At 37.1% G+C, this 26,937-nt stretch overlaps 1 protein-coding gene across 4 annotated transcripts; it reads right to left on the reverse strand.

Annotated features, from left to right (window-relative positions):
• LOC145680549 (decapping and exoribonuclease protein-like) lies at positions 1–26,937 on the reverse strand. Of its 4 annotated transcripts, XM_081751180.1 has the most exons (7): positions 26,880–26,921; positions 26,804–26,819; positions 18,300–18,688; positions 9,331–9,543; positions 6,092–6,341; positions 4,317–4,452; positions 1–776 (listed from the first exon to the last, which is right to left on the reverse strand). In XM_081751180.1, exons 3-7 carry the CDS (start codon positions 18,667–18,669, stop codon positions 564–566), a joined length of 1,182 nt encoding a protein of 393 aa, XP_081607306.1. In that variant the 5' UTR covers positions 18,670–18,688; positions 26,804–26,819; positions 26,880–26,921; the 3' UTR covers positions 1–563. The 4 variants fall into 4 exon arrangements, with proteins under 4 accessions (XP_081607306.1, XP_081607305.1, XP_081607304.1 ...); XM_081751179.1 differs by having other exon boundaries at positions 26,804–26,937; XM_081751178.1 differs by having other exon boundaries at positions 26,680–26,894.

The following is a 26,937-nucleotide window of genomic DNA, read 5'->3' on the forward strand; positions in this document are numbered from 1 at the left end:
TTAAGGTCTAAATATGTTTATTAGCAATGCTCGCTAATAATTATCGTAAAAACTTAAAACAATATTTAATTCTTTTCTATCTCTCGATATCTTTTGCCCTATCTTACAAGAAAAAAACACACAAGATGTAAAATCGCAACATATGAAGAAATACTTTTGAATTATTATAATTTTACGTAAATACAATGCCAGAACAGTTACATGAAAGAGTCATCTAAATGTAGACTGTTTATATAGCATTTGTTTGATTTGAGTTTAACGTCCTGTTCAGCAGCGAGGCTATGAGACGTGGGCCTACAGTTTAACGTGGGATCCGAACCACATTAGCTCCCGCCAGGAATCAAATCCGGGTCTCCCACGCCAAAGACGCGTACGCTATCCGCTTAGTCATGTGCAGCTCAATATACACAGTTTGTATGACAAGTATTGTCAACATTACTATCTGCACAGCCATTAAAAAATAGTTACATAGTTTGTTCTTTTTCTCAGAATTTAGCTCTCACTTCTGATTTAAATTTGCGATAAATAATTGTGACATACGTTTTCTGCCGTATAAAAATATTTCACACGCACTCATCATCTGTCAAATTTTCTGTGAACCATAATGGAAGGAACGAAAATTCTGTTTCTCCTACAAGTCTAGTTACACTCACATCTTCTCTTGGCCTCCACTCAAACTTCCACACCACGTCTGGATTGTCCACAATTACTATCTCCTTAATATGGTCTAGGAACGCACTGCAGAAATTGGCACATATATTAGGCTCCCACAGGCCCTACAAAAACAGTACAAAAATAGGAAAGTATATATGTAGGAATGGGTATTCCAGAGAGAAGAAAATGACATCCGTTATATTAGGTAGAAACAAATCAGTTATTATCAATTTACTTTGATATCAATCGATTCGAGACACTTCTATCTATCTGATAACCGTATTTATTCCACTACGTATTCCATATCAATTACAAACATTTTGTACTGAGAACTAGCATCAACCCATTACATGTCCATCAGAAATCACTTTTCATTACTAACTGTACTCCAGAAGCACATTTATAACACATACAATACACTAATATAAAATCGTGATACACCATCACTTCAGTCTTGTCTTCCTCACATTTTATTTTTTGGGTATCAATTATTTTTACAGGATACAGAGATAAATCTTGATTCACCAAAATCCTATAAATTTGTAAAACTGTTATTGATGTTACATATTTTTTTTTCTTTTTTCTATTTTATTTATTTATCTATTTTTTTTCGATGAGGACAAAAATCATCTTATAATGGCCATGTGGCTTATATTTTGCGTTGTTAGATTGATGATTCCTTGGACTCGTTCATGTTTGTGCTGCAGTTTAGGTAGTTTCTTCAATCTTCATTATCGGAGTGTTTTTATTTTATTTATTTATTTGGTATTATTAGGTAGGTAGGTCGTTTTTTGTAGTTTTTGAATCCTTTGTTACTTACATAGTGAGACCATTATCTTCATACAATGCAATCAATATAATATTTAAATCACTAATTGTTAGAACTTACTTAATTGAATTAGGCTTATATTCGTACTTTTTGGTTAGTGTTCTCTATTATTTACTAGCTGTTATGCCCGTTCTTCGCACGGGTCAGATAAAATATCTATGTAAACAAACTGAACAACGATAGAAAAATTAAACATTTCTAAAATTGGATCTATTTTGTGTGAATGCACATCCGACAAAGTAGATGTGTTTTCATTTGGATGACTTGAATAGTAAATACGATTTATACTTAATATAACCATTAACTAATCTGTTTTTAACCACAATAAAACCATCTACTACTAAACAGAAAAAAACAACAACATGAATGTACACAAAACTATGGATTTCACACAAATATCAGTCATTTTGGATTACTTTTACACGTCTCGATATCCCCCGCCCCGCAACCGAAGGGGTGAATTTGGAAGTTAATGCGATCAGAGTTTTACTATTGATCTCAGCGACCGCGAAAACTATGAATTTGACACTAATATCGGTCATTTTCTACTTCTTTCACATGTCCAGGTTAACGCCCCCCCCCCTTAGACCCCCTCGTTCGAAATTAAAAAAAAAAGCTTCTTGGTCTGGGACCTTTACCAAGATACCCGTAACCCGAATTTGGTAACTCCCTGTCTACTCGTCTGGTCCCCAGGCGACACATAGACAGAAAGACAGACAGACACACAAACAAACTCTTCATTTTATTTATATTAGACTAAGTTTTACCTTTATTAGACTAAGTTTGAGCAATTTACTTTCACTTGTTACGTTTTAAACATATCACTGGCATACAATTAACTGTCTGGCAACTTCAATTTTCCTTGATCCGATCTTATATTTTAAAAGTTTCCCTGGTATATATTTAATTTCCAATTTAAAGAGAGTAATTCATTTCCTATAAACGTATTTTCCATGAGCGAAGAACAGCTCGTATTCGGTTAAGTTAGATTAAGGTAGGTTCTGTTGTCTGGCTCCCATCATCTAGACATAACCCCACCAATTTCCTTTCAGAACATTAAATAGGTTGAGAAGAACCTGAGCATAATGATAATGATACCTGTATACTTTAATAAAAATGACGCCGTATTCTTAATGTGTATCTTCCTACTGTGCACATTCTAGAACAGTTTCGAACCTACAGGAAAATAATATAACATGCTGGCACATTCTACAACAATTTCGAACATTCTGAAACATTTTAAAACATCCTGGATCATTCTAGAGGGTTCTAGACCATCCTGTAGAACATTCTCGAACCTTTGGGAAACTTCTATAACAATCTGTAACATTTTCCAAGATTGTTGATAATTTAACCCATTTTTACAATTTAACTTTTTAAGCACAGTAACACCGTTGATTGGGCGTTTTCTCCCTCTAGCATCCCTGCTGGTCAAAACCGAAACCTTCTTCATGGATGGGAGATACAGGGCTACAATACCATATAACTCCCATGGCGCTGAGGGTCTTAGTTTCGGAGATTTTGTGGCACGCACGGACAAAACCACACTTACTTTTATTATATATATTGATATTGATTTGATGACACTGAGAAGTCAAATGATAAAATCGTGCCAATATGTTCATTACACCACCACAGTGCAGATTCTTTTCTTTTTGATATAATTTCACTGGTGTAAGACCTCTATTAAAGAGGAGTTTATAGTATAAAACAATTTTAGATCTTGACCAAAGATTTAATGTTTTCCATGTTGAATTTTTGTTTTTGGATATTTTCCAATAGTACGTCAGAAATCCTGATTGATTGATGAGTGCCCACACCAAACTGATCTGATTTGAGTTGATTTTGAATTCAACGTTCCTTTCAGCAGCAAGGCTATGAAAGACGTGAACTTATAGCTTAAGTGGGATCTGAATCACCTGAATTCCCACCGGGAATAGAACCCGGATCTCCAATGCCAAAGACGCGTATGCTAACCGCTTACCCACGTGGGAGCTCCTTCGCGATAGAAACTTTAAATTAGGATAATATATAGGATTTGTGACGTAAGGATCTAAGGATTTTTTGGAAATTCGACGTGGAAGGTGGAGAAATGGGGATTGCAACTATTATAATATTCCATATCTCGGGATTCCTTGAGCTTACAGACAAGAAATTTAGTATTTAGACCTTTCGATTAAGATAACTAAACACTTGTTTGAGCGTTTTTATGGTTTGTTTGATTTTTGACCGAGAATGGAATAAAAACAGGTAGGGGTCGTGCCTTTGTTGCAGAGGAGTATAATCGTAAAGGTGGTTCTCTGATTACTATTCAGCGGGCATTTCGCATTCGATTCGAACTTGGCCGACATGATTCTGTTCCAGATAGAAAAACTATTCAAGTTTGGGTATCCAACTTTAGCAACAAGGTTCTGCACAGAGAAAAAATCGCCTGATCGACCTGTGCTGAACGCTCTGGAGATTGCTAGATAGACACTCTTACACGCGCCACATTTTTTGGCGTTGTTACGGTCCGAGGTCAGCCACTCTTTCCCATGCGCCTTTATACAATTTCACCTGTATATATATATATATATAATATTTAAACTTTTTACATCCTAAAAATGCTGACAACGGGTTAGAAAAATTCGATGATTCAAATTTCACTTGAGAGAACACAATAAATCTCAATTATGCATTATAAACCCTTACGTGTATAACTTAATAATGTTGTGATTAAGAACTTTCACCATCAGGGTAAGATTCTATTGTTCACAAAAAGTAAGACTTTACTTGGGATGAATGGAAGTAAAATCTAATATTCATTGTTATTAATATTTTAAATAAAACTTACCCTACACATTTTTGGTATATCTGATACTCTGAATGATTCCAGTTCATGGACTATTCCCTCGTTATCACGAAAACCACACACCACTCTTTTTATACCAACAACGAAACTTTGGATCCACCACTTTATCAATTTATATCTGTAAAGAAAGGAAACAATTTTACAAAAGCACTAACATCATTTGACGAGAAGTAATCACGTGCTTACTTGACACAAAATCAAATAAGTCAAAACTGCCAAAAACTGTACACAAGCGAAAGAGTATTTAAGAATTCCTGGAAAAATTTACCGACCTGGTCCAAAGTTGTATGTAAGAAGGCGATGATATATGGTGGTGACCCCAATGTGGCGCCCGTGCAACAACCTGTTAAGCAGGGTATTCAACAACCACACTCGCCTTAATGGTAAGTGCAACCACTCTGATCGTTAGCTAGATACCTGGTCTTGGAGATGTTGAATGTCTGTCTGTTGACGCTCGTTGTGAAATCTGACTCAAGTGAGCGACAATTCTTGTCGAAGCCTGTCTAACGACGTCTAACCATGCTCCACCCATGCTCGATAGCGTTCACGTGCAGAAACTGGTACCCTGCATTACTGCATATTTTCTTTATGAGCAATTTTAAAGTGTCGAAAGTTACGAAAGGTATCTAACTTCATTGAACATTGATAGCGATTTTTGCAGAGTTATCTTAACATTCTCTTCGCAGCGTAGCTCTCACGGAACCTAAAGACGTGCCCATCGGTCAGTATTTTTTTGCTACAGCCAATCATCAAGCTTCTGTTTCGTCTGTTTGGCTGCGAAATAAACCGAACTTCCTCAAGAGGCCACGAACTATGTCATCCCACAACTACCGCCAACATCTACGTGCGCTTTCGATCACTGAATGTAAAGGTGTTAACATTTACTGTACTAGATGTCTTCAGTATCGCAATTAGTACTGTGACTTCAAAATTAATAAAACATACGTAACACGACATCTACAGTTTTGTCTTAAATCGAGGTAATGTATTTGTAAATTACACGTAATTAAAGTTAAGAATATTGTTTAATATCGATTAGTTTATTACATCATTTGCATGCATAATTTCAATGCTCTGGCACTATATCACATACTACGTAGATAAGATGCGTATGTTAACATGTATGTGTGTGTGACCTTTTGTTTACAGAATGGTGCCGAATTTGCATTCAATATAAATTGTTTTTAATTGTAGTGTATTGCTCAGCCTCTAGCGGGTTGTGGGGAGGCAAAGTTAAAGTATACGCTTTAATTTTGCATCCAAATAACACATAACAGAAAACATTTTTGTATTAGTAGCTTGTGGAGTGTGTTTATGTAAATAACATAAAGCTTGACCATTGCAAGAACGTGGGATGTGAGAGAAATCACTATAAAGCCTAGAAGTACAGAGTAGAGGGTGTACACCAAGTATAACACGCTAACTTTCCCTGGCGATTTCGAAAGGCGCGTTATAATACTGGGGATGGGGTTCCGCAGGGCGTCAAGATAATGTTAGAGAGATGACCAACATAATTGTTCAAAAAAGAAATTTTAAAATAACAAGAATATCAAATGGAACTACAATTTGTACAACAGCATATTTTGGGAGAAACATTGATATTTGTTAACAAAAATAAATACCTTGCATAATTTACAAACTGGCATTTTTTTTAAAGTCTCAAACCAAACACTTTTGACAATTAGAAAATTGGTTTCCTTTTTCTGAGCAATGTTCTGTTACTACAGTAAATAACAAGGAATAGTAAAGCGCCGTACCTTTTAAAGTTCCGATCTTGCCTGCTATTTTCTATGTGTCTACTGGTTTTAAGTTCAATAAACTCCAACGAATTCCAAGGAATGTCGTTGGACTTACGAATATCTGGGGGCAACTTCTGCCTGATGTCCAAACCATCCATTTCTGCTCCATACAGTAAGGAATGGGAATTCAGTCGAGATTTGAACACACAACAAAACTCTTCGTTTTCATTCACAGCCTGGTCTGCGTTTGGGGGAGTATCAGGTTTATCTGAAAAATAATAAGCAATCATACGTATCAATATATGCAATACAGTGTTCAATTTGAGTGTATAAATACATAAAAAATAATGCAAAGAAAAACAAGACATCTCGTAGCTAAGTAAGTAATGTTCCCATCTTTCATGAGGGAGGTATGGATTGGATTTCCGTTAAAAATACATGTAGTTTGACTTTCGGTTAAGGCTTGGATTGTTTATGTTATTATTATATATTTCTCGGCATTACCGGCATCTATGGTCTTAGATTCGTCACGCATGACAGATGACGTCCCTCTACAAGCATACCATCCGAGAATTTGCTTGGTGTGAATGAGGAAACCCAAGAAAACCCTCATTCTGGATGGTTGACCTGAAAAGGCTGTTACGCATTTTCGATAGTGTAAAGCAAATATCTCCATCAGAAATCGAACATGGAACAACTCGCACTAAAGGCGAAAGCGTTAGCGACTATGTTACGCTTGGCTACACGAAGATTTGGATTGAATTTCTGTTAACAGCACAAGCAGTTTGAATTTCACTTAAGATTTGAACTGGAATGTCATTATAGACACATGTACAGTTCGCGGCATAGAAAATGTTACAAAAAGTTTAAGTCCAAATTACAAACTCTTGTGCCATGTGTTTATGCATTCAGGAACACACATCTCGGTCGACTAACTGCTCCTGGTATCGACTAACTCCTCCTCCCCATCCTCCTCTCCTTGTCTAAAGCAGTCTGTGTGACGTAATATATTCTTTTCATTCAGACGGAAAAAAACAGGAACCATATTTACAAGCTTTATAGCTCTAAAACCGTCTCTTTCATTCGTTTGTTCTGAAATGACTTTATACAGCCCGAATAAAAAATTATCATAAAAATGTTCCCATAGCTTCATAAATGCCTTTATTTGAATTCTTTCCCCTCTTCAAAGAATGCATATCACATCAAGCTAAGAAGATGCTCCTTGTGAAATCTACGGAAATTGTCAATCACGGTAGTAAGTTTTGTGCTTCAAAAAAGTCTCTAATATGGGCGCAGAGCTCTAAAAACTACTGACAGAAATGAGTGTTATTCAATGATTGATTTCATTTTGTTTCCCAGTAATTGCAAGCAAATGTTCTAGGGGCGTTATTTGGGCACGACAGAAGGGTGTAATTCCCCCTCCCTTGAGTTTGATAAACACATATTGTTTCATCAAATGTATAGTAATACACTGATATAAAAAGTGAAACTCTTATGTTGGCAAAGAATACCCCCTAGCAACATACCTATAGAGTTACGATAGCACATTGCCAGAGCGCTTTATATTTGGTTTCAAGAATCGAAGGTTTGATCCCAAGCCATGTGCGTTCATAGTGGACGACATTGAGAGAGAGAGAGAGATTCAAATATGGAGACAGAAAGGAATGATTTACATATTCAAGTTTAAAATTGGAGAAAAAAATGATCGGACAGCATCCAGATTATGACAAAATTTGTGATTTTGTGAAAAAGAACAAGGAAAGTTTCTGAACTGCGAAGATCACATCAGACAGTTGTCGAATCAAGATGGAGAACACTTTTTAGAGCATCAAATGATTGCGAAGGGAGAGAGAAATCTTAAGATCTGGGAGATTAAGAATTTAAAAAATCTCCAGCTTCCGAGACGGGTTTTGAACCATGCACTAGAGATCTGCACGGACCGGAATTTTAAACTCGGGCCAGGACCGGCCCGTGAATTTATAATGTTAGACCCGATCCGAGTCCGAAATATGTTTTAGCATTATGCCCGAGCCCGGCCCAGGGTCGTGTGATAACCAAATGAGCCCAAAATAAGCCCAAATTATAGAAACTTAATAATTAAAGCAAAATTGTATTTTCATTTACAGCAATTAGAGGTTTAACTTTGCAGTTACACTTTAAAAGTTCTCCAGAAAGAACGGTCCAATAAATATCGTTGTACAGCATATTTACAAAGTTAGGCCCGAGAAATAGGGTTGTATATTTAAAAATTTACTGTCTGAGCCTGACCCGGGCCCGAAGTGATATATGCTTTGTAGGCTCGAGTCCGGCCCGAGCTCGTGCAGACCTCTACCACGCACCTCTGAGCTATCGAAACATGACTCTATCCATTCAGCCACGGAGAACTCTATGCAGTCATTCAGATACTTTTCCCTTGGCTTCGAAGAGGAACTAACAGAATGGAATATTCCAAAAACTGACTCGGTACGTGAGCCGTTGACAATGAACGTAGCCGCCTTGTAGCTAAGTTACAAAGTGCATAATGAACTTCCGCTTATTCAGGAACACTTTTTAAGACAGTAAAAGTTTGTTACTACTGTGTTAATTGAGTTATATTTGATAGAACCGTCTGATAACGTTGTGCCAAATACTCAGACATAAATCTTTTTTTGTGAAGCTCTAAGGGAAAATGAAACAAATCGTCGTAAGCAAGTTAGACTTTTGAAAAGAAAAAGTTTAGAAAAAGCAATGGAAATGCACATAAGTGTCACTTGGATACGAACCTAGAACTTTAAAAAACGGCGCATTTACGTCATTATGTGTTAGATAAATTGTTAGTGTAAGGGATTCCTACGTGAATACAGGATCACTTTCACTACGTCTGATTCAATTGAACTTTTTCTTTGAGTTTGTGTGAAGAATCGTGTGTTCGCTACTGTAGTAAATAACTTCGCAGAATTGCTAACATGCTTCTGTGATGCAACTACTACGTTACAATGGGTATTTTGAAGAGGACTTGAATGAAATTTAATAGCGACTAGGTTTTCTAATGAGGTCCATATGGGTATGTTAGCATATGTATAAAAAGAATTTTCTGAGTTGCTTTTTCTTTATGTGGTTCAACTGCCCTACTATTTACAATCTCTGATCTGCGATCGGAGAAAAATGACACATTTGAATAAAGACAACATATTAAAATAATTAATCCGAAGACTCTTGAAACACTTAACTGACCTGTTCACACTGTATATTATAAACCATTTCTTGTATCTGCTTACCAGATAACATATACTGCTCAAATTTGAATCCCCAGGCTGTAAACTGTTGCTGTTCTTCGGTGGCCATTTCTCGTTGCCTCTTCTTCTCTTCCGTGTCAAATGCACAAAGGTAAATAGTACCTCGGAACTTGGAAGCACAGATTATCCAGCCTTCTTGGTTTTCATATGGAGTGTTCATGATTGTAGTCAATAGTCCTCGATAGCACACAAAATCTGTAAAGATTCTGCAAAGCATCAAATTACAAATTCAAGTGTTTGCAATATGTATGTATGATGATCCTCCTACTTAGGTGGAGGAACTATTAACGGTTTTTTCATTCGAACAACTTTGTTGACAAAATTGGGGGAAATGTTTGAATGTTGAATGAAAAGATGAATGGTTCTAGAGAACAGCTGGAGACTTTTCAGCGGATATACAGTTGTTGATTATGATATATACACTGGCCAGCCAAAACATTATGACCACTCGCTATTTTTTGAACGAAGTTGTTGGACTGACGTGACGAGCATACAGTAGAACTGCTCGCTACACGGTGTCAGGCGATTAATCAGTGTGATGATTCTGCGTAGAATAGGGAGAGCCACTGATATATCAGAGTTTAGTAGGGGCCAGACAGCTTGGACAAGCATCTCGGAAACAGCTAGACTTGAATATTTGCGAGCTGTTATAATTAGTGTCTTCCAATGGTGAGAAAAGCATGGCAAAACTAACACCAAACCACATGACATGGGGCGCCGACAACTCACTAAAAATGTCGGATGTTGTAGACTGTCGAGGTCGGTACAACAGGCTAGGGGTGCAAACGGTGACACAATTAACAGCATACTTTAATAGTGGACAAAGCACTGCTGTTTGAGTATCTAGTTCACCGTACACAATTACATATGGGCCTCCGGAGCCGACGTTCTACCGTGTACTTATGTTAGCTGCACATCATCGATAAGAACTGAAATGGGCACTTGCCCATCGTCATTGGACTGTAGAATAATGGTACAACGTTGCATTGTCCGATGAATCGCGATCCACACTTCATCACATCGATGGCCGAGTCAGAATCTATCGTCTTCCATGAAAACGGCTGCTCGAGACGTGTACAGTAGGATGACGACGGACCAGTGGTGGCTCCGTTTGAATTTATGGAACCTTCACATGGTCATCAGCCTCATAGTGCGTGCGGTGGGCACCATGATGACTCCTGGATATCGGTAGGTCATTGCCAATCAGTACACCCACTCATGTCAGCCATATTTTCTGCTGGGAATGGAATCTTTCAGCAAGGCAACGCTTTCTGTCACAAGCTCTACTTTGTGCTGCAGGGGTCTGAAGAGCACAGTGGTGAATTTCAACTGCTGCAATGGCCCCCCAAACTCGCCCGATCTTTCCCTTTGAGATGTCATTGAACGTCAAATCCAATCTTATGGGCCCCTTCCATGGAATTTACAGGAATTAAGTAACTTGTGTCTGCAGATGTAGAGTACCATCTCTCCAGAAATCTATCAAGGTCTCATTGCTTCCATGCAAAACTTGTGTGGGACGAAATTCACGGGAAAGAATTCTCTGACTTTTCCCGGTTTCCAGAACATTTTTTGAAATTTTCCCTGATATGTAATTAACCACACATACTTTCCCATGTGCACGAGAAAAACAAGAAAACATGGCAATGATGATACATAAGTAATATATTTTATTGTGAAATTACAGAACACTTAAATAATACAAATTTCTGCAAAGAAATTGAACATCTTCCCTTAAACTTGAATCTATATCGTTAATCATATGATGAAAGTTTTGTCGAATATGACAGCAAAATGTCACAGTGAGACACTCACCGAGAAAGGGTGGATGGCTGTACATAAAACTGGCCGTTCTATCTCAGTGGCATATCTCTAGGGGAAAAAAAAATCAATAGTATGTTGTAATTCATTTGACTTTTCCAAACGCTTCATATTGGTCATATCTTCCATTATTTTAGTCTTCTTAGCTTCAAGCTCCTTCAGAATGATTTTTATTTTCCTGTCTTCAGCTTTTTTTTCCCCCTTCCTGTTCCTGTCGTCGTTGATTTGTTACTTCTGCAAAACGAGTACGAGCATTTCGTGCATCATGAATCATGAATTTCTTTATGGGTAGTTTCTCAGAGTCACCAGAAGAACCTATTGAATCGTACACAAGTCTTTATGCTACTGAAGTTTGTTCTTTTAAATCATCTACTACACATTGTGCATTTATTGAAAATCCTTTTTCTAGATTTGAATTTTTATGAGAAAGCAATATCATTTTAACATCTCTTAAATCATTGCATTCTGAAATATCCAAATTATTTACCCCAAAGTCGTCAAAACGCTGACCAGTTCTACGAGTAGCACACTGGCTCATAATTGTTTTACAGTTGGATTTTTAACAAAACTCTTTGAATTGCCTCCAACTCCATCTGTCCTATTACCATTTAACCAAAAGCTAAAAGAAGACTTTATGCAATTCACTCCAACATCAGATCCTGCAGAAACATTAACATCCAAACAAGTAAGAGCTCTAGTTAAATTCTTAATTTAAAAAGTGACTTCTCCAAAAGTTTAAGTACAAATCTCGATACACACTTTCTGCAATTTTGGCAAAATCCAAGGTGTTCAAATTTGTTATTGGTTGGGATTTCTTAAAGACAGCATGTATAGCAAAAAACCACTGAAAAACTACTTTTACAGGAAGATGAATTTCTTCATTTTCCACATCAATTAGTATACATGAACTCGAACAACTAAAAGTTGCTCAGTCCGACAAAGTATTGTAAAGAAATGGACTGAGAGGAGCGTCAGACTAGAATTCAGTAAAGAAAGTTTCTCTTTCTGAAGCAAGTGTTTTAACTAAGTTTAGATTAAATGTTTTATCTTCTTTCGACATACCTGACAGTTAGAAGAGCTGGGAACTTTCTTATACTTCCTATCATCTAGAATATACAACAGAAGATCGGAAGTTAATGGCTCGCTGAGTAACACTATTTTCAAGCCAACACAGAATAAAACTTCACTGGAAAATTTTCTGAGCCTCTATAGATGTATTCGGCACTGCATGATGGAATATCCTTAAACACGTTTCTGTTAGAAATTCAAGGATGCTCCAGTTCGTTGCCTCTATTGAAGTCTTAATTGATCTATGCAAAGTAAGCAATCCACAACTTCCTGTATCAAATATTACAGGATCACTTGAGACATCTTGACATTTGTCACTTTGAAAGGAACTACAATGTTAGAAGCTGAAGAATTCGTTAGAAACGCCGATGTTAAATAAGGCGTGTAGAAATGCTCTTTTACGTTCAACAACTGAATTAATTCACTTATAAAGTTTGGTGAATAGTCTATAAACGAAAGGGTATGCTATTTTGTCTGAATATATTGAAGTTGCATATTCCCGGCAATCTTACTGTTTGCGAACGTAGTTCGAATATTGCACCATAGTAATTCTGCTTTCGTTTTTTACTAAGAATCCTAGTTAACTACTTTGTTTCGTCCCGAACTCGTACCTACTTGCATCGTAGAATCCATATTCGAGCATGCAACACCACTAGAAGCCCTTAAATTCTGTTAAGATGAGATACAAATAAGATGGCATTCCACGTCAGAAGATGCTGGCTTGTTTTCTTGGTTCAGAAAGACATTGGCCGTTCCTAATATTGAGATGGACACGGTCATCCGCATATATTTTTAAATTCATGCGTCTTGTTACCGCTTGCTGTCCGTTGTTACTCAGCGGAAGTACGCTCCTGCAAATAATGTAGCGAAAAGAATTTGTCACTTGGTACTACCCGAATTCACAATATAAAATTATCTAACAACCAGGAAAAATTTAACGTGGTCTTGCAGTACTTAGAAACTATCATGTTTGTTTTCTGCACACGAACACTGGGTACACCACAACTACAACACCTCTTCACTTTCGATTCCGCCTCTCCAACCTTAACAACCACGCCAGACCACCAGAAAGTTGTTACTATGAACTCTCCCCCCCCCCTGCTTCTTGATCGCTTTTCAAGAGAAAAATCTTTGTCAACTGGTAGTTCGCGGAACAAAATTAAGGGAGTCCGTAGCATTACTTACATGTCACAAATTATAAAAGATATAAATAATACCATCAACTTTCTATAGCTATGTACTGTATGTTGCATGCTTATAACAGAAAAAAAGATTTGTAATCTATTACTATTCCCTCTTACTACTATTACTACGCAGCTACCAACATTTAAAGTGTAGAGTCTGTACCCAGCCTTAAAAATAAAAAAAGGGGGATTAACAATTATGAAGTAACTTGCGTTTGCTACTTCTTTTCTTTTTGAGACAAAGACAGTTTTTGTGTTTAGTCCAGACATTTAAGAATTGGTAAGTTTCTAAGTGATTACGTAGCACAAGAGAAAATATCTATAGCGATTTCACTTCACGCTATTATTAACTAATCTTTAATCCTTTACTTTAACGCATTCTTATTTTGCAAACAAATGTTCAATGCAAACTCACTGTTCCAATAATATGCGCTAGTAAAATACAGAAAACTGCACAACTAGGAGCGCGAGTAACTATAACGAGTTACTTCTACAGAGTACAAGTATGCACTAATTTGAGAACTAAAAGCATTCTATGTGTTGGGTTTGGCTTGAATTACCAGACAATTTACGAAATATTACTATAAAGTTGATGGTTAATATAGGACGATTGCACTAGGTTAACTTATACAGTCCTGGAACGTCAGTCTAGATAATTATCTAGTCTTTCTTGAGATAACAGTGTATTCGCACAGTCTGAAATTAATATTTCCAACCAACTTTAATGTAAAATGAAATAAAATTATTATAGGTCCATATGTTCGTATAAGAAAATCCTTAAGTTTAACGTCCCACGGTTATGCCGGTTAGGCTAAAGGAGACGGTGATAATGAGAAATGAGTGAAATGGTGGAATGAAGAAAGTGGGAGGAAACGGGAGAACCCCGAGAAAACCCACGAGCACGGTGTTTGTCCACCACAAAGTCCACACGGCGAGAGCTGGGATCGAACCAGGGACCCCAAGCACCGGAGGTGAACGCTCTACCACTGAGCCACCGCGCCCCCTATGTTCGTATAAGAAAGGAAATAGTTGTAAATAAAACTGTATTTGGCAATTCTGAATGAGGTTGGTGCCTGGATTTCTCACACGCTTCGCACTATCACAAGTGATATTGTTTTCCTATCAGCCCGCTTGACGACATTAAGTCTGCGAACCACTTGTATAGTTTCCACATGAGAAATTGTGCAGTTCGTAAAAAGAAAATTCACTCTTTTTAATGTTCTTTTCTGTTTAGACTTTTGTAACAATGAAAAACTGTATTAAAGAAAGAATATATATTCACTAGGATGTCTTGTACACTTGCAGTAAAAAGTAATTTAGAGTTAAGAATTTTGTAATTTCTTCGAAATTCCCTGACTTTTTCCGGTCTTTCAAATTCCCTGGCTTTTCCCGGTTTGTCGCCATCCTGCAAACAGCACTGTTACTGTCCTGCGTGCTAAAGTTTGACATATAAGATATTAAGTAGATGATCATAATGTTCTGGTTGGTCAGTGTATGTATAGATTACAGTATCTTTTACCCATCCTTATTTACATGTTCCTGTAGAGCTGTTTTACTACCACTGACGCTGACCAACGGTCAGCGGAAATAGTAGAGTAACGAATTGCTAATATTTTCCTAATGTAACTAGGAAAATCATTCAATGTACGTACACTACATTATAATTTGGTTGATTTTCGGCGTTTAATACATGCTTACTAATTTACACCTTTATTATTTGTACTCACAAAGCAAGTTGCTTACATTATAGAACATAAAAATTAAACAAATCATGTCGCAAGCTATTACTAAATACAGAGTGCGGCACGTAAAACCGGCCCGTCGTAATATTCTGGTATATTGTGTTTTTGGCAACACTTAAATAATCTACCTTCCTACCAAGAGATGGCGTGTCGAGGTCGGGTCGACTTACGTGACCTGCAGCAGTTACGTGCAGCCGCAGCCAGTGAAACTTGTCGAAACCAGTTGAGAAAAAGGCCTCGTTGTGTTAAGCCGGGTGAGTGTCAGTGTGTGATAATGCCGTATTCGATACCCGAGCGTGTTGCCATTGTTGAAGGGTTCATTCTCACTGAATCTTTTGTGAAAACAAAGAATTTGTTTCGGGAGAAATTTCCAGGACGTTCTGTGCCAGCAAAAAGCACCATTCAGGAATTGATTGAAAAATGGCGGCGTACAGGATCGGTTCAAAATGCTCCCAGGAACAGACGACCATCTGTCTGGGCCCATATTCTTTGAGACGACAGTGAACAGTGACGTGTATATGGGAATCCTGGAGGAGTTTTATACACACTTGACCGAAGAGGAGCGTCAGTTATGTTACTTTCAGCAGGACGGTGTAACATGCCACACATCAGCTGCATCATTGTCCCTTGTGCATGAGATGTTTACACCAGGGAAGACAATCAGCAAAGGCTTGAGGCCTCCTCGGTCACCAGACTTGTCCACGTGTGACTTTTACTTATGGGGACTGTTAAAGGGAAGAGTATACGAAACAAATCCACACACAATTGAAGAACTCAAGACCAGGATCCAGGATGTCACCAATAGCATTACAACACAAGAACTGACAAGGGTATATATGAATCTCCTCAATCGTGCTCACATGCACTTTCAGCACCTGCTGTGAAGGCTGCTGTGAAGATGAGTAGTCATATTCAATACATTACATTTCATTTATGTGTTGTAGTTAATCATATTCAATACATTACATTTCATTTTATGTGTTCACTTTACGGGCCGGTTTTACGTGCCGCACCCTGTATAAGGACTAACTTAACCTACACTTGGAACCTCACTTGGATCTTTGTTAGAAAGATAGGGATATAAACATACGAAGATGAATAGCTAACACAAAGAAAGTGATGCAAACTGGGATACATTACCAAAAGAAGTTGTCAAAGAATATCAAGGACGTCTTCATGGACGATGTGACCCGGTCAATAGCTGCATTTCTATTATGATGAAGCAGTGTAGCCAATATATTTATTCATATTAATTTCTACTACTTACCTCCTTTATTTATTATTTTTTTAAATCTATGAATGTAACGTGAAATCTTTTTATTAGTTAATATTATATTGTAACATATAATATTAAAAGAAAAAAAATCACAGTTTCAGGCTATTTCATAGTAAACTGGTTAAATATTCATTATAAAATGTAAACATTTATGTCTTTAATAATGCTACGCTGTGCTAAAGACGTATACAATCATCTAAGTTTAACGTAGGTTTATGAATATAACAAAGTCTCCACAAGATGCCCGTTAGAAGTGAGAATAATTTCTCCCAATTAGCACAAAATTGCACAAGGTTTTCTAAAAGCAAATTGTGCGTTAGTTTTTTGCAAGCAAAAAGACTGTCGAAAGAAGATGGTTCAACAGCAAGAAATTTACATATCAAGTTTTTGATCTAATTTTTTACCGTGCACATGGCATATTGCAAGATAAAATTCTAAGAAAATAAATTGGAATTAAATCTTTATGTTCCACGGTTATGCAAACTAGGCTAAACGAGATGGTGATGATGAGAAATGAAGGAAATGGTGGAATGAAGAAAGTGGGAGAACCCGGAGTACACTTATGCACACGATGTTTGTCCATCAGAAAGTGCACTTGGCGCGAGGTGGGATGGAACCAAAGACCCCATGCACTAGAGGTGAACGGTCTACCACTGAGCCACCGCGTGCCTAAAATTCTAAGAATTGAGTGCCAGATCTTCTGAGAAAGGTATCAAAGAACACCGAAACAGTACATTGAATATTACACCCAGTAAGTAAAAAATAAATTAACACTTATTATAAACATCGTCAATTCGTATCCTTAAATAATATTGGAAGACATTTTAATCCTGCTCCCCTACCCATGAAACTCCCATCTTAGCTACAGTCAGTCTAGAGCAGCGGTGGAAAATTTATAATGCACTTCGGGCTAGGATAAATAAGAGCTAAATATGGGGGTCATTTTTCATTTTCCTTCGTTCCCCTGAAGCGACAGTTAGTTGAATGTACGTAAGTCAACTATTTTCCTGAATTTTTGTTCTATTATGCTTATCCTGTTTCTTGATGCATCTGTGTAGGGCAAGCAGGGACCTAACTATGAACATTTGTAAGAAATTCTATGAAACTGCATTTTTCTAAAAATCAGTCTTATCTTGTAGAATAAGCTTGGTAACCAAACAGCCAAAGAAAACAGTTAAAAGTCTAGTCTTGATTCAGGCATACTGATGGACAGTTATGTTCTCCCATGAAGTTAAACAAAATGACGTCATACTTTTCTTTTTATTATTATTTTGTTAGCAATGACTGGATCCAATCGAGGGCCACCATTTAGCCGTCGTTTAAAAAGAACACCTGTAAAATTATTTTCTATTCTCTACGTCGAACTGTTTCGAAGATCTTGTGAAACGCACAGATCACTTTATTCCTCCCTTAATACACTACTACTACTAATAATAATAGATCTAAATTCGCAAAATCCTGTCTTAACCTAAAGGTTTCGAAGATCTGGTAATCAATGAATCAGTAGGTTTAATCTTTTATAGATATAGCTAAACGTAATACATAGAATGAGTACCAGAGTTAGATCTGCACAGTGTAAAATTTACATAATTTAAGCCAGTGACGGGCAAACTATGGCCCGTTTACCAGATGCGGCCCCTTGAAAACTCTATCCAGCTCGCTCGCAACATGATTCCTAATTCACGAATTAAGGCACTGGCTGCCACTGTTGATTTAAATACAACCCACCTACAATAAATACTCTCTTTCTTCTTTCGCGCTCTCCTAAAAGGGTTGGCTTATCATTTGTTTAAGCAATAAAAAAAAAAAAAAAAAAAAAAAAAGGTCAGTACATTTTTAAACTATGCGGATAAATAAATTTACCTATAGGCAAACTTCTTTTGTCTGATTCACGTTTCAACTTGTGACTGTTGCGAAGAATCCACTTCAACATATTATCCAACTTTTCGTTAGCAACCAACTTATCATCTTTCTTGATTCTTTCTCTATAACGATGCTTTAGATCAAACTTAACTTCTCTCTCATGATGAGGGTACAAATACTTTAACTGTTTCACACTAGAGTCATAATTTCTCTCCGAGTCCAAGCAAAAATGTCCCATTATTACTGGTTTTTGGAATGTTGGAAAGTTGCCCTCAAATCTCGCCTTATCTCTAACATCAAATGTGTTTCTGGCTCTACTTCTCGTTTCATCCCTCCAATTGTGGCTAGATGCTCGCTGTCGACTTGACATGATTATCTCCAATTACCACCTGTAAGATTACAATAAATCAATCAACCAACCAATATAAATAAATAAATAAATAAATAAAAGAAACACATAAAAATAAAAAATAGCTATCTCTAAATTCATAGTACTAGTACTAAGAAATTTAGCAAGAAATCTTCTAGAGGAAGGTTCTTGTTCGCCAAAAATTTACTATCTGACAGATTTGTATTGTAGTCTAATAATACAGTGATACACGAAGAGCAGTAGCGAAGCGTACTATGAGGCTCTGAGGCCGGGCCTACCCTGTTTTCTACATTATATTTTCTTTATCTTTGGTTCTTATTATAAAATAAAGTCAATACTTCAACATTTCGTTTTTTTTTTGTTTTTTTTCGGTGACAAAACAGTAGGTTGGTAACACTTGGAGACCCTTCCGTCTGAGCCTCACCAGCTCGCTAGACAAGCTTACGGGCTATGCTGCTCATGAAGCGAAGCTATTATTGTTGAGGATTGCACGCATTGTTGGGAATATGAGCAGGCTAGCCTCTGGGAGTTTAGTTTTAGCGTTGAAGGCATATTTCAATGCTAATATGTTATAAAATGATTTCCTTAACACAGAGTAAGAAGTTTCTGTGTACAATTATGTGTATCTATTAGTGATAATTTGTTTAATTTAGGTATATACTTTCATGAGCTATTCAGAGTAGTTGTTATATATTTTTTTTATTTATTTATTAATTTTTCTTAAACATGAGACCTGGTCCATAATAGCTTGTAGAATATAAGTCTGATACATTAAACATATACACATTATACACTTACCAAACGCTACCGTATTGGATAAAATAATAATATTTCTGTGTAATTTTAGTTAAGTTCTCCATTTCATAGAATCAATGGGGTATTAATAATTTTGTTTCAGGAGGGACTCTGCTAACTTTATTCCTGGAAATGTGAAAATCCTGCAATGTATATAAAAAATAAAAAAAAGTTGCAATACAATTTCAGTGAGTGCTTAAGCCTGGAAGCCACACCCTTAATATGTCATTGCATAGAATACAATATTAAATATCTTGCGTTGATTCAAATGAAGTTCCTTCTAAGTATTAACATTTCTAGTGAAGTCATTATCACGTGATGCATTAATTAATGCAGTATTGTACTTACTTTAAAGTGGAAGAAGCAAGTAACAAACGCTTATCCAAGAAATCTGACAGTTACCTGTACGAATGTACCGATTTACAAATATGCAGGAAATGAAAACAGCAAGTGAGGAGGAAATTCTCCTCATGCCCCCTGCAAATCCCAGACAGAAGAAAATATGAACTGCACTTCTAAATATTTGTAGTGGAGCTAAATGGGAATATTCCATTAATACAATTGCGTGTTTTCCTCCATGTAAATACTTGTTAAATAATAATAATAATAATAATAATAATAATAATAATAATAATAATAATAATAATAATAATAATAGACCACGTTCCGTCTATTTTTTGCATATGTAAATATCCATTCTTTCTTGTTAAATTATACAACAAAAAACTACTATGTATACATGCACATAAATTTTACTCTAAACAGTGTTAGAAGTACAGCTAAGAAAGTTCTTTAAAATAAATAGATTAGGTAGTTTCTTTTGTTTAACTCAATACGGAAAATAGAATTCTGACTAATCTTAAACACTTTATGATACATTAAATGTTATTTGCGTTATTGGTTTATTAAGCCTACCCTACCTGTGCAATTATGCTTCGCCACTGACGAAGAGAAAGAGAGAAACAAGGATTAAAATATATATCTAACCGTCAGAGGTTGAATCTGCTCTGTGTTCTTATGCAAGATCGACGTTACGAAGAACGGAACCTATTATTAATGCGGGCTCAGAACCACGACCGGGACTTGGGTGCGGTACAGTTGGCAGGTGCACAGACCATCAAGCAAGATCATAGTATAGGCCGTTACTCATCGCATTATTTCGCCTGCAAGAGAGCTAGATTACAGGGCCACACGGCACCGACCCAGCAGCCAGGGGCATTAGCAACTGTTATGTAGACACTGGGTTGTCAAAACACAACAGTCGTTATTCAATCCATGCTCATAGATTTAGAACATGCTAATTTCCAATCGTAACACAGTTCTAAATTGAAATGCGCAGTGTATAAAATAAAAAAAAAAAACAAAAACTACAGTACGAACCAACATATTTCTCGCCTGCTACAAAGGGCACACAATAGATAAGAAGAAAATATAAGCAAATTAAAAAAAAGAAAGCCCGAAAAGCACACGAAAGAATGAATACAAATATGAATCGCATATTAGACTATATACATAAGGAAAGGGGTAAGTCCCCCTGAACAACAATTAATATTAAAAAATACTAAAACTAATATGAACAGCTCACAAAATTATATACAAAGGAACAAGCCCCGAACCGACTATGTATCTTAAAATAATGAAAAATAAAATAAAATAAATCTAAATAAATAAATAAATAAACCGAAATAAATACTTGAAATTTTAGTGTGGTACATATAGTTCGGCAGCTTGATTTATAAATAAATATTTCTCCCCAATATTATACCCAGAAAAGAATTTCCTAGTTCATTAATAGCCAAACTGCATCACCATTTAAGCCACGTGATTTCTAAATGATGTGTACGGATCACAATCCTTATCGAATGGCACTAAACGTTATTAATATTGTGTGTGTGTGCCCTACTAGTAGGATTGACGAAATTGATGAGTGGTTCACAGTTAAATGTCTCCACTAACCACTAAGAACGAATAACCACTGAAAAAAAAAAAGAGTGTACTTTGTTGACACATACCGTTCACAATCGATATATTTGTAATTTGTTCATTGTAAAAAGGAACATCCACCACATTAGACATATGCTGCCAGGAAAACAGCTGAACACACAACAGAAACCAGCACGCGCGAAACGCACCTGTAACAGCGAAGCATAGCACATATCACCGACTATTGAGGTTCACTAATTGTTTTAATTAGGGAAAGACAAACAGTTATTGCAGTTTCATCGACTATTGAGGTTCACTAATCGTTTTAATTAGGGAAAGATAAACAGTTAGTTCAGTGTTTACTTCGAACTTATTAAACAAGCCTCGTATAAAAGGAACATTTTTGGAATTGCTTCTTTCGCAAGCATATACATGTATGTTTGTCTATGTGTGTGTGCTTTTGACTTCCAGTCGCCCAAAGCACCTTATTTGGCGAAAAAGAAAGGAAATCGCCCCCTCACTGCATTCCTTAGGACCGTATCATCGTGCAGACTAGCCATTGTTTCGGTTCCGAAGGTGTAAGAAAATCGGGACTTTTTCTTTGAGACTCTCAACATACAAAGAAAGCTCACGAAAGAGACAATTCATTCGGACGCCGAAGCGCAAGCGGGCAAGAGTGCATAACGCACCGCTCCGACTAACTACCCAAAGTTAGTATTTTACGGGGTTACTAACCTAAGAATAAACGATGAAAACATAACTAATGACTGACTTTAGTTTATGAAGTGTTATTGAAGCTATATCCAAATGAAATGAAATGAAATCTTTGAGTTTTACGTCCCACGTTATGCCGGTTAGGATAAAGGAGACGGTGATGATAAGTAATGAATGAAATGGTGGAATGAAGAAAGTGGGAGGAAACGGGAGAACCCCGAGGAAACCCACGAGCACGGTGTTTGTCCACCACAAAGTCCACACGGCGCTAGCTGGGATCGAACCAGGGACCCCAAGCACCGAAGGTGAACGCTCTACCACTGAACCACCGCGGCCCAAGCTATATCCAAGTGGAACTAATTGTCGTACTACTAGAAGACGACACTCGGAACAGTTAATTTCATCAGTGCCTTTGTGGTAGTAGTGCCTTCATTAACGAAAGTGTCCTATGGTTGCAAGGAAACTCCACGTCCAAGGACTTACTCCACGTTCAACAATACCACACCAGAAGCCAGTGGAAATAAATGAATCGTCCGGTAAGTTCCCTTCTATTCGTCGTTCCCAGTGTGAACGTATGGAAACTGAAGCTAATAATCAACATCGTTCAGCAAGCTGATGTACCGTACTTTTACTGGAGCTCACAATGAGTAGTACAAACGTAATAATAAAACAGCCACCATAAGCTGCGTAATTCAAAGTAACGTCTTAATTCTCATTCATGAGTAATATATCAAACAATAAATGCGTATATATATATATATATATATATATATATATATATATATACAGGGTGGCCCATTTTAATCTTTCCACGGAAATATCTCGAAAATGTTTGAACATAAATGAACCAAAAAACTCAAATAGGAAACACCATGGGGCAAATCGAATGGTGATGTCGCGGTGCCACCCAGGGCCGCACTTGAAGGAGGTCTAGGGTCCAACTTTAAAATTTTAAATGGAAACAAGGGTCTAGGGGACAATGGATACTTCGTTCGATAGATCTTTAAAAACTAACAAGCGTTGTGGCAAAAGATTTTTCATATCGGTCACCGTATTCAAGATGGCCGTCAAGACATGTTGCCTGTACCAGACAAAATGTTCAGTACCACTAGTATGAAAACGGCTGAACATAAATGAAACAAACAAAAACTCAAATAAGAAATGTCATGGGGTACACAAAATGGTATTGTTACGGTGCCTCTCAGGGCCCAACTTTGAAATTTTAAATGGAAACAAGGGGCGAGTGATACCTCGTTGGATAGATCTTTAAAAACTAACAAGCGTTGTGGCAAAAGATTTTTCATATCGGTCACCGTATTCAAGATGGCCGCCAAGACATGTTGTCTATATCAGATGAAACGTCTAGTACCACTAATATGAAAACAGTTGGCGATAAATGAACAGAATAAAACTCGTATAGGAAATCACAGAAGGTATTTATCATTCCACGGCTCGAGGATAATGCAACGTAGAAAAACATTGTTAAAGTATAATTGACATAATGCAAAAGAGGAAATGTAATTCTTAGAAAATTATATTTTAGATCTTCCTCCGTAGTGGGTGAAGCGGAAATGAATGGGAAAATCTCAAATGAGAACCCCACTTTTACTTGCAATTGGTATGGTTTGTCTCAAACACTTGTGTGTACAAGTGACTGGTACTGTAATGAATAAAAATAAGGCGAATAAAATAAGGTGAAATTCAAGTTTAACACCCATTTGCATTGCCAGGTGTGATTGGATAGGAAAAAAAGAGCAACTGAAATGAAAATGAAATCTTTGAGTTTTACGCCCAACGATTATGCCGGTTAGGCTAAAGGAGACGGTGATGAAGAGTAATGAATGAAAATGGTGGAATGAAGAAAGTGGGAGGAAACGGGAGAACCCCGAGGAAACCCACGCACACGGTGTTTGTCAACCACAAAGTTCACTTGGCAGGGGCTGGGATCGAACCCGGGACCCCAAGCACCAGAGGTGAACGCTCTACAACTGAGCCACCGTGGCCCCCTCCTGCAACTGAAATGAGAAGCAAAGGTTTCAATAATACAGTTTTGGAACTTGCAAACATTTTGCTCGCTCCTTCGCCCCTGATAATTTAAGGCAATGTGTGCAAGATGTTTGAGAGGCATCTGCGTCAGTATGTGCCGTTTCGTTACTGAGGAGCACAACTGAGATTACCACTGAAAGTTATTCGGAATGTAACTGTGGACAACATTTCAATGAAGCTCATATTCTATCACATGCAAGAAGACATAGAAGAGAAATACTCGAACAAATATCGTGCAAACGACTGTTGAACAAAACCAACGTTTGCACATTGTACGACAAATTTGTTTTGCATTTCAGTTGATTCATTTTTTAATCAAATCATTGCCTGCAATCAAAATAGAAGGTACTGATTAACAAGAATTTTACATACTTTATCCTATTACAGAGACATCTATCTCTTATAAAAACACATTTCAGATAACTTTGTTTCGTAGATACAATTTGTAAAAACTAAGGTTCTCATTTTCAATTTCACCGTTCCTTCCCGCTCCACGCACTTACGGAGGGAGGTTGAAGCGATAATTTTCTAGGAATTAGATTTCCTTCTTTCCATTATGGCACTTTCACTCTAATTATCTTTTCCTCTGTTGCAATATTCTCGAGCCGTGGAATGATAAATAACCTCTATGATTTCCTATCTGAATTTTTGTTCTGGTGTTTTCATATTAGTGTTTTATCTGATACAGGCACCATGTCTTGTGGTCATTTTGAAAACGGTGACCAATATGAACAATCTTTTGCCACACGCTTTTTAGGTTTTACAGATCTATCAAACGAGGTATCACTCGCCCCATGTCTCCATTTAAAATTTTAAAGTTGGGCCCTGGACCCCATGAATGCGGCCATGCGTGGCACCGCGACAACACCATTCGATTTGCTTCGTGACATTTCCTATTTGGTTCATTTATGTTCAACCGTTTTCATATTAGCGGTACTGGACGTTTTGTGTGATACAGACACCATATCTTGGCGGCTATTTTGAATATGGTGACCGAAATGAAAAATCTTTTGCAACAAAGATCTTTAGTTTTTAAAGATCTATCGAATGAGGTATCACCCGCTCCTTGTTTCTATTTAAATTTTAAAACTGGGCCCAGGGCACCCTTGAAGGACGGCCCTGGGTGGCACCACGACATCACCATTCGATTTGCCCCATGGTATTTTCTATTTGAGTTTTTGTTTGGTTCATTTATGTTCAATCGTTTTCGAGATATTTCTGTGGAAAGATTAAAATGGCTACCCTATATATATACAGGATGTCCCATAAGTCTGTTTACATAGACTATCTCGGTAACTATTGAAGATACGAAAAAATGATAAGAGAGCAATGTCATTGAAAAGAATGTGTTTTTAATCTAAAATGTTGGGAATTTTTGGAATTGGACCAACCATTTGGGCTCTACACGGGTATAGCACCCAATGATAAAGAAAAATGCAACGTTGCCATATCTTTGTTGGACAACAATGAAGGAAAGAGTGTGTAGTTTGAAGTATCCTGGATCTAGGAGAATCGAAGGGCGACAACAATGAAGAATATGAAGAAGGATCACACGTGATGTCAATCCAAGGCAGTGGCGTCACCATCAGAAGGGAGGGGCAGTACGAAAAAGAAAGTGAATTGAATTTAGCCTTTTTTAATTTTATTCAATTGCTCTCGTCTCGTCTCGTTTACATCACGTAGCCATTAATACGTTTGCAGTGAATAAATTCAAGTCCCTGACGCGTCTGTTTCTTCAGAGACTCCTTCGTTGTCGTTTGGGACTCTGCTGCGCTTGTACCCTGAGTCGATTGGATAGTATACGTATTTTTCAATGGTCACCTACCACAAGTGACTTCATCTTTTAAGTTAACGGTAATAGTTAAGAACAGCTACTTCTCATCTCCCGTGCACGAGGATACATCTTACTGTTGCACTACCTAAACACCCTAAGTACAAGGGCAAGAACTCAGTCTATTACCTACTTTTAACATCCTAGATAGTCAATGAATAATTCCTGAAAGTATGGCGTTTCTCGTCCTTCTCTAAATGGGAAGTACAGCTCCTTAACTATAACCAAGTTAACTTACGTTTTATGTACTATTTTTATAGCGTACGTATACGGGATATATTTACATTCAGCCCTGCCAAAGTTAACCTGCACCCATTAATGCAACCCATCCCTTAAGAAACGCTACCTAAAGCACTAAGAGTGCTTCCTGCCGTGAGAAGTTCACATTTCATGAACAAAAATATGCCTCCATAAAATAGGAGGTAATAGTATACAACAGTGCCTCATGATCTGTGCGCGTGGATACTTCCTACTGTTGCACTACATATAAAAATGATTTTATTACATTTAGAAGTAGTAAGAAGCATCCACGTGCACGTGACATGCGATATGTGTTTCAAATCCCCCACATATACTCATACACTACGTACAAGGGCACATTATTATTCTTCGCATACCATAAAACACAACGAAACGCAACGCAAACCGACGTACATTTTATTTTATATTACTCAGTAATTAAATGAAAGTCGCATTTTTACCTCATTTTCAAGTTCCTATATCCTCAATGAATAATCCTTAAAAGACTGCACTTCGTGAGTCCTCGCTAAATGATGAGGCACTCTCGTATACTATATCCCAACTATTAAATTATAACATACATACATAAACACAAGAAATGCTTTTTGTCTTGTCTTCTTTCACCAACTATCGGTGTTTTAAATAGAAGCATCTGGTGACAATACAACGTTAACACCGAAACAGCTGCAACCCGCTACTTGATCCTCATTTGTTTTAAA

The sequence above is a fragment of the Thermobia domestica genome, chromosome 3 (assembly GCF_964235325.1).
Source record: "Thermobia domestica chromosome 3, izTheDome1.hap1.1, whole genome shotgun sequence".
In the NCBI taxonomy this organism is placed as follows: domain Eukaryota; kingdom Metazoa; phylum Arthropoda; class Insecta; order Zygentoma; family Lepismatidae; genus Thermobia; species Thermobia domestica.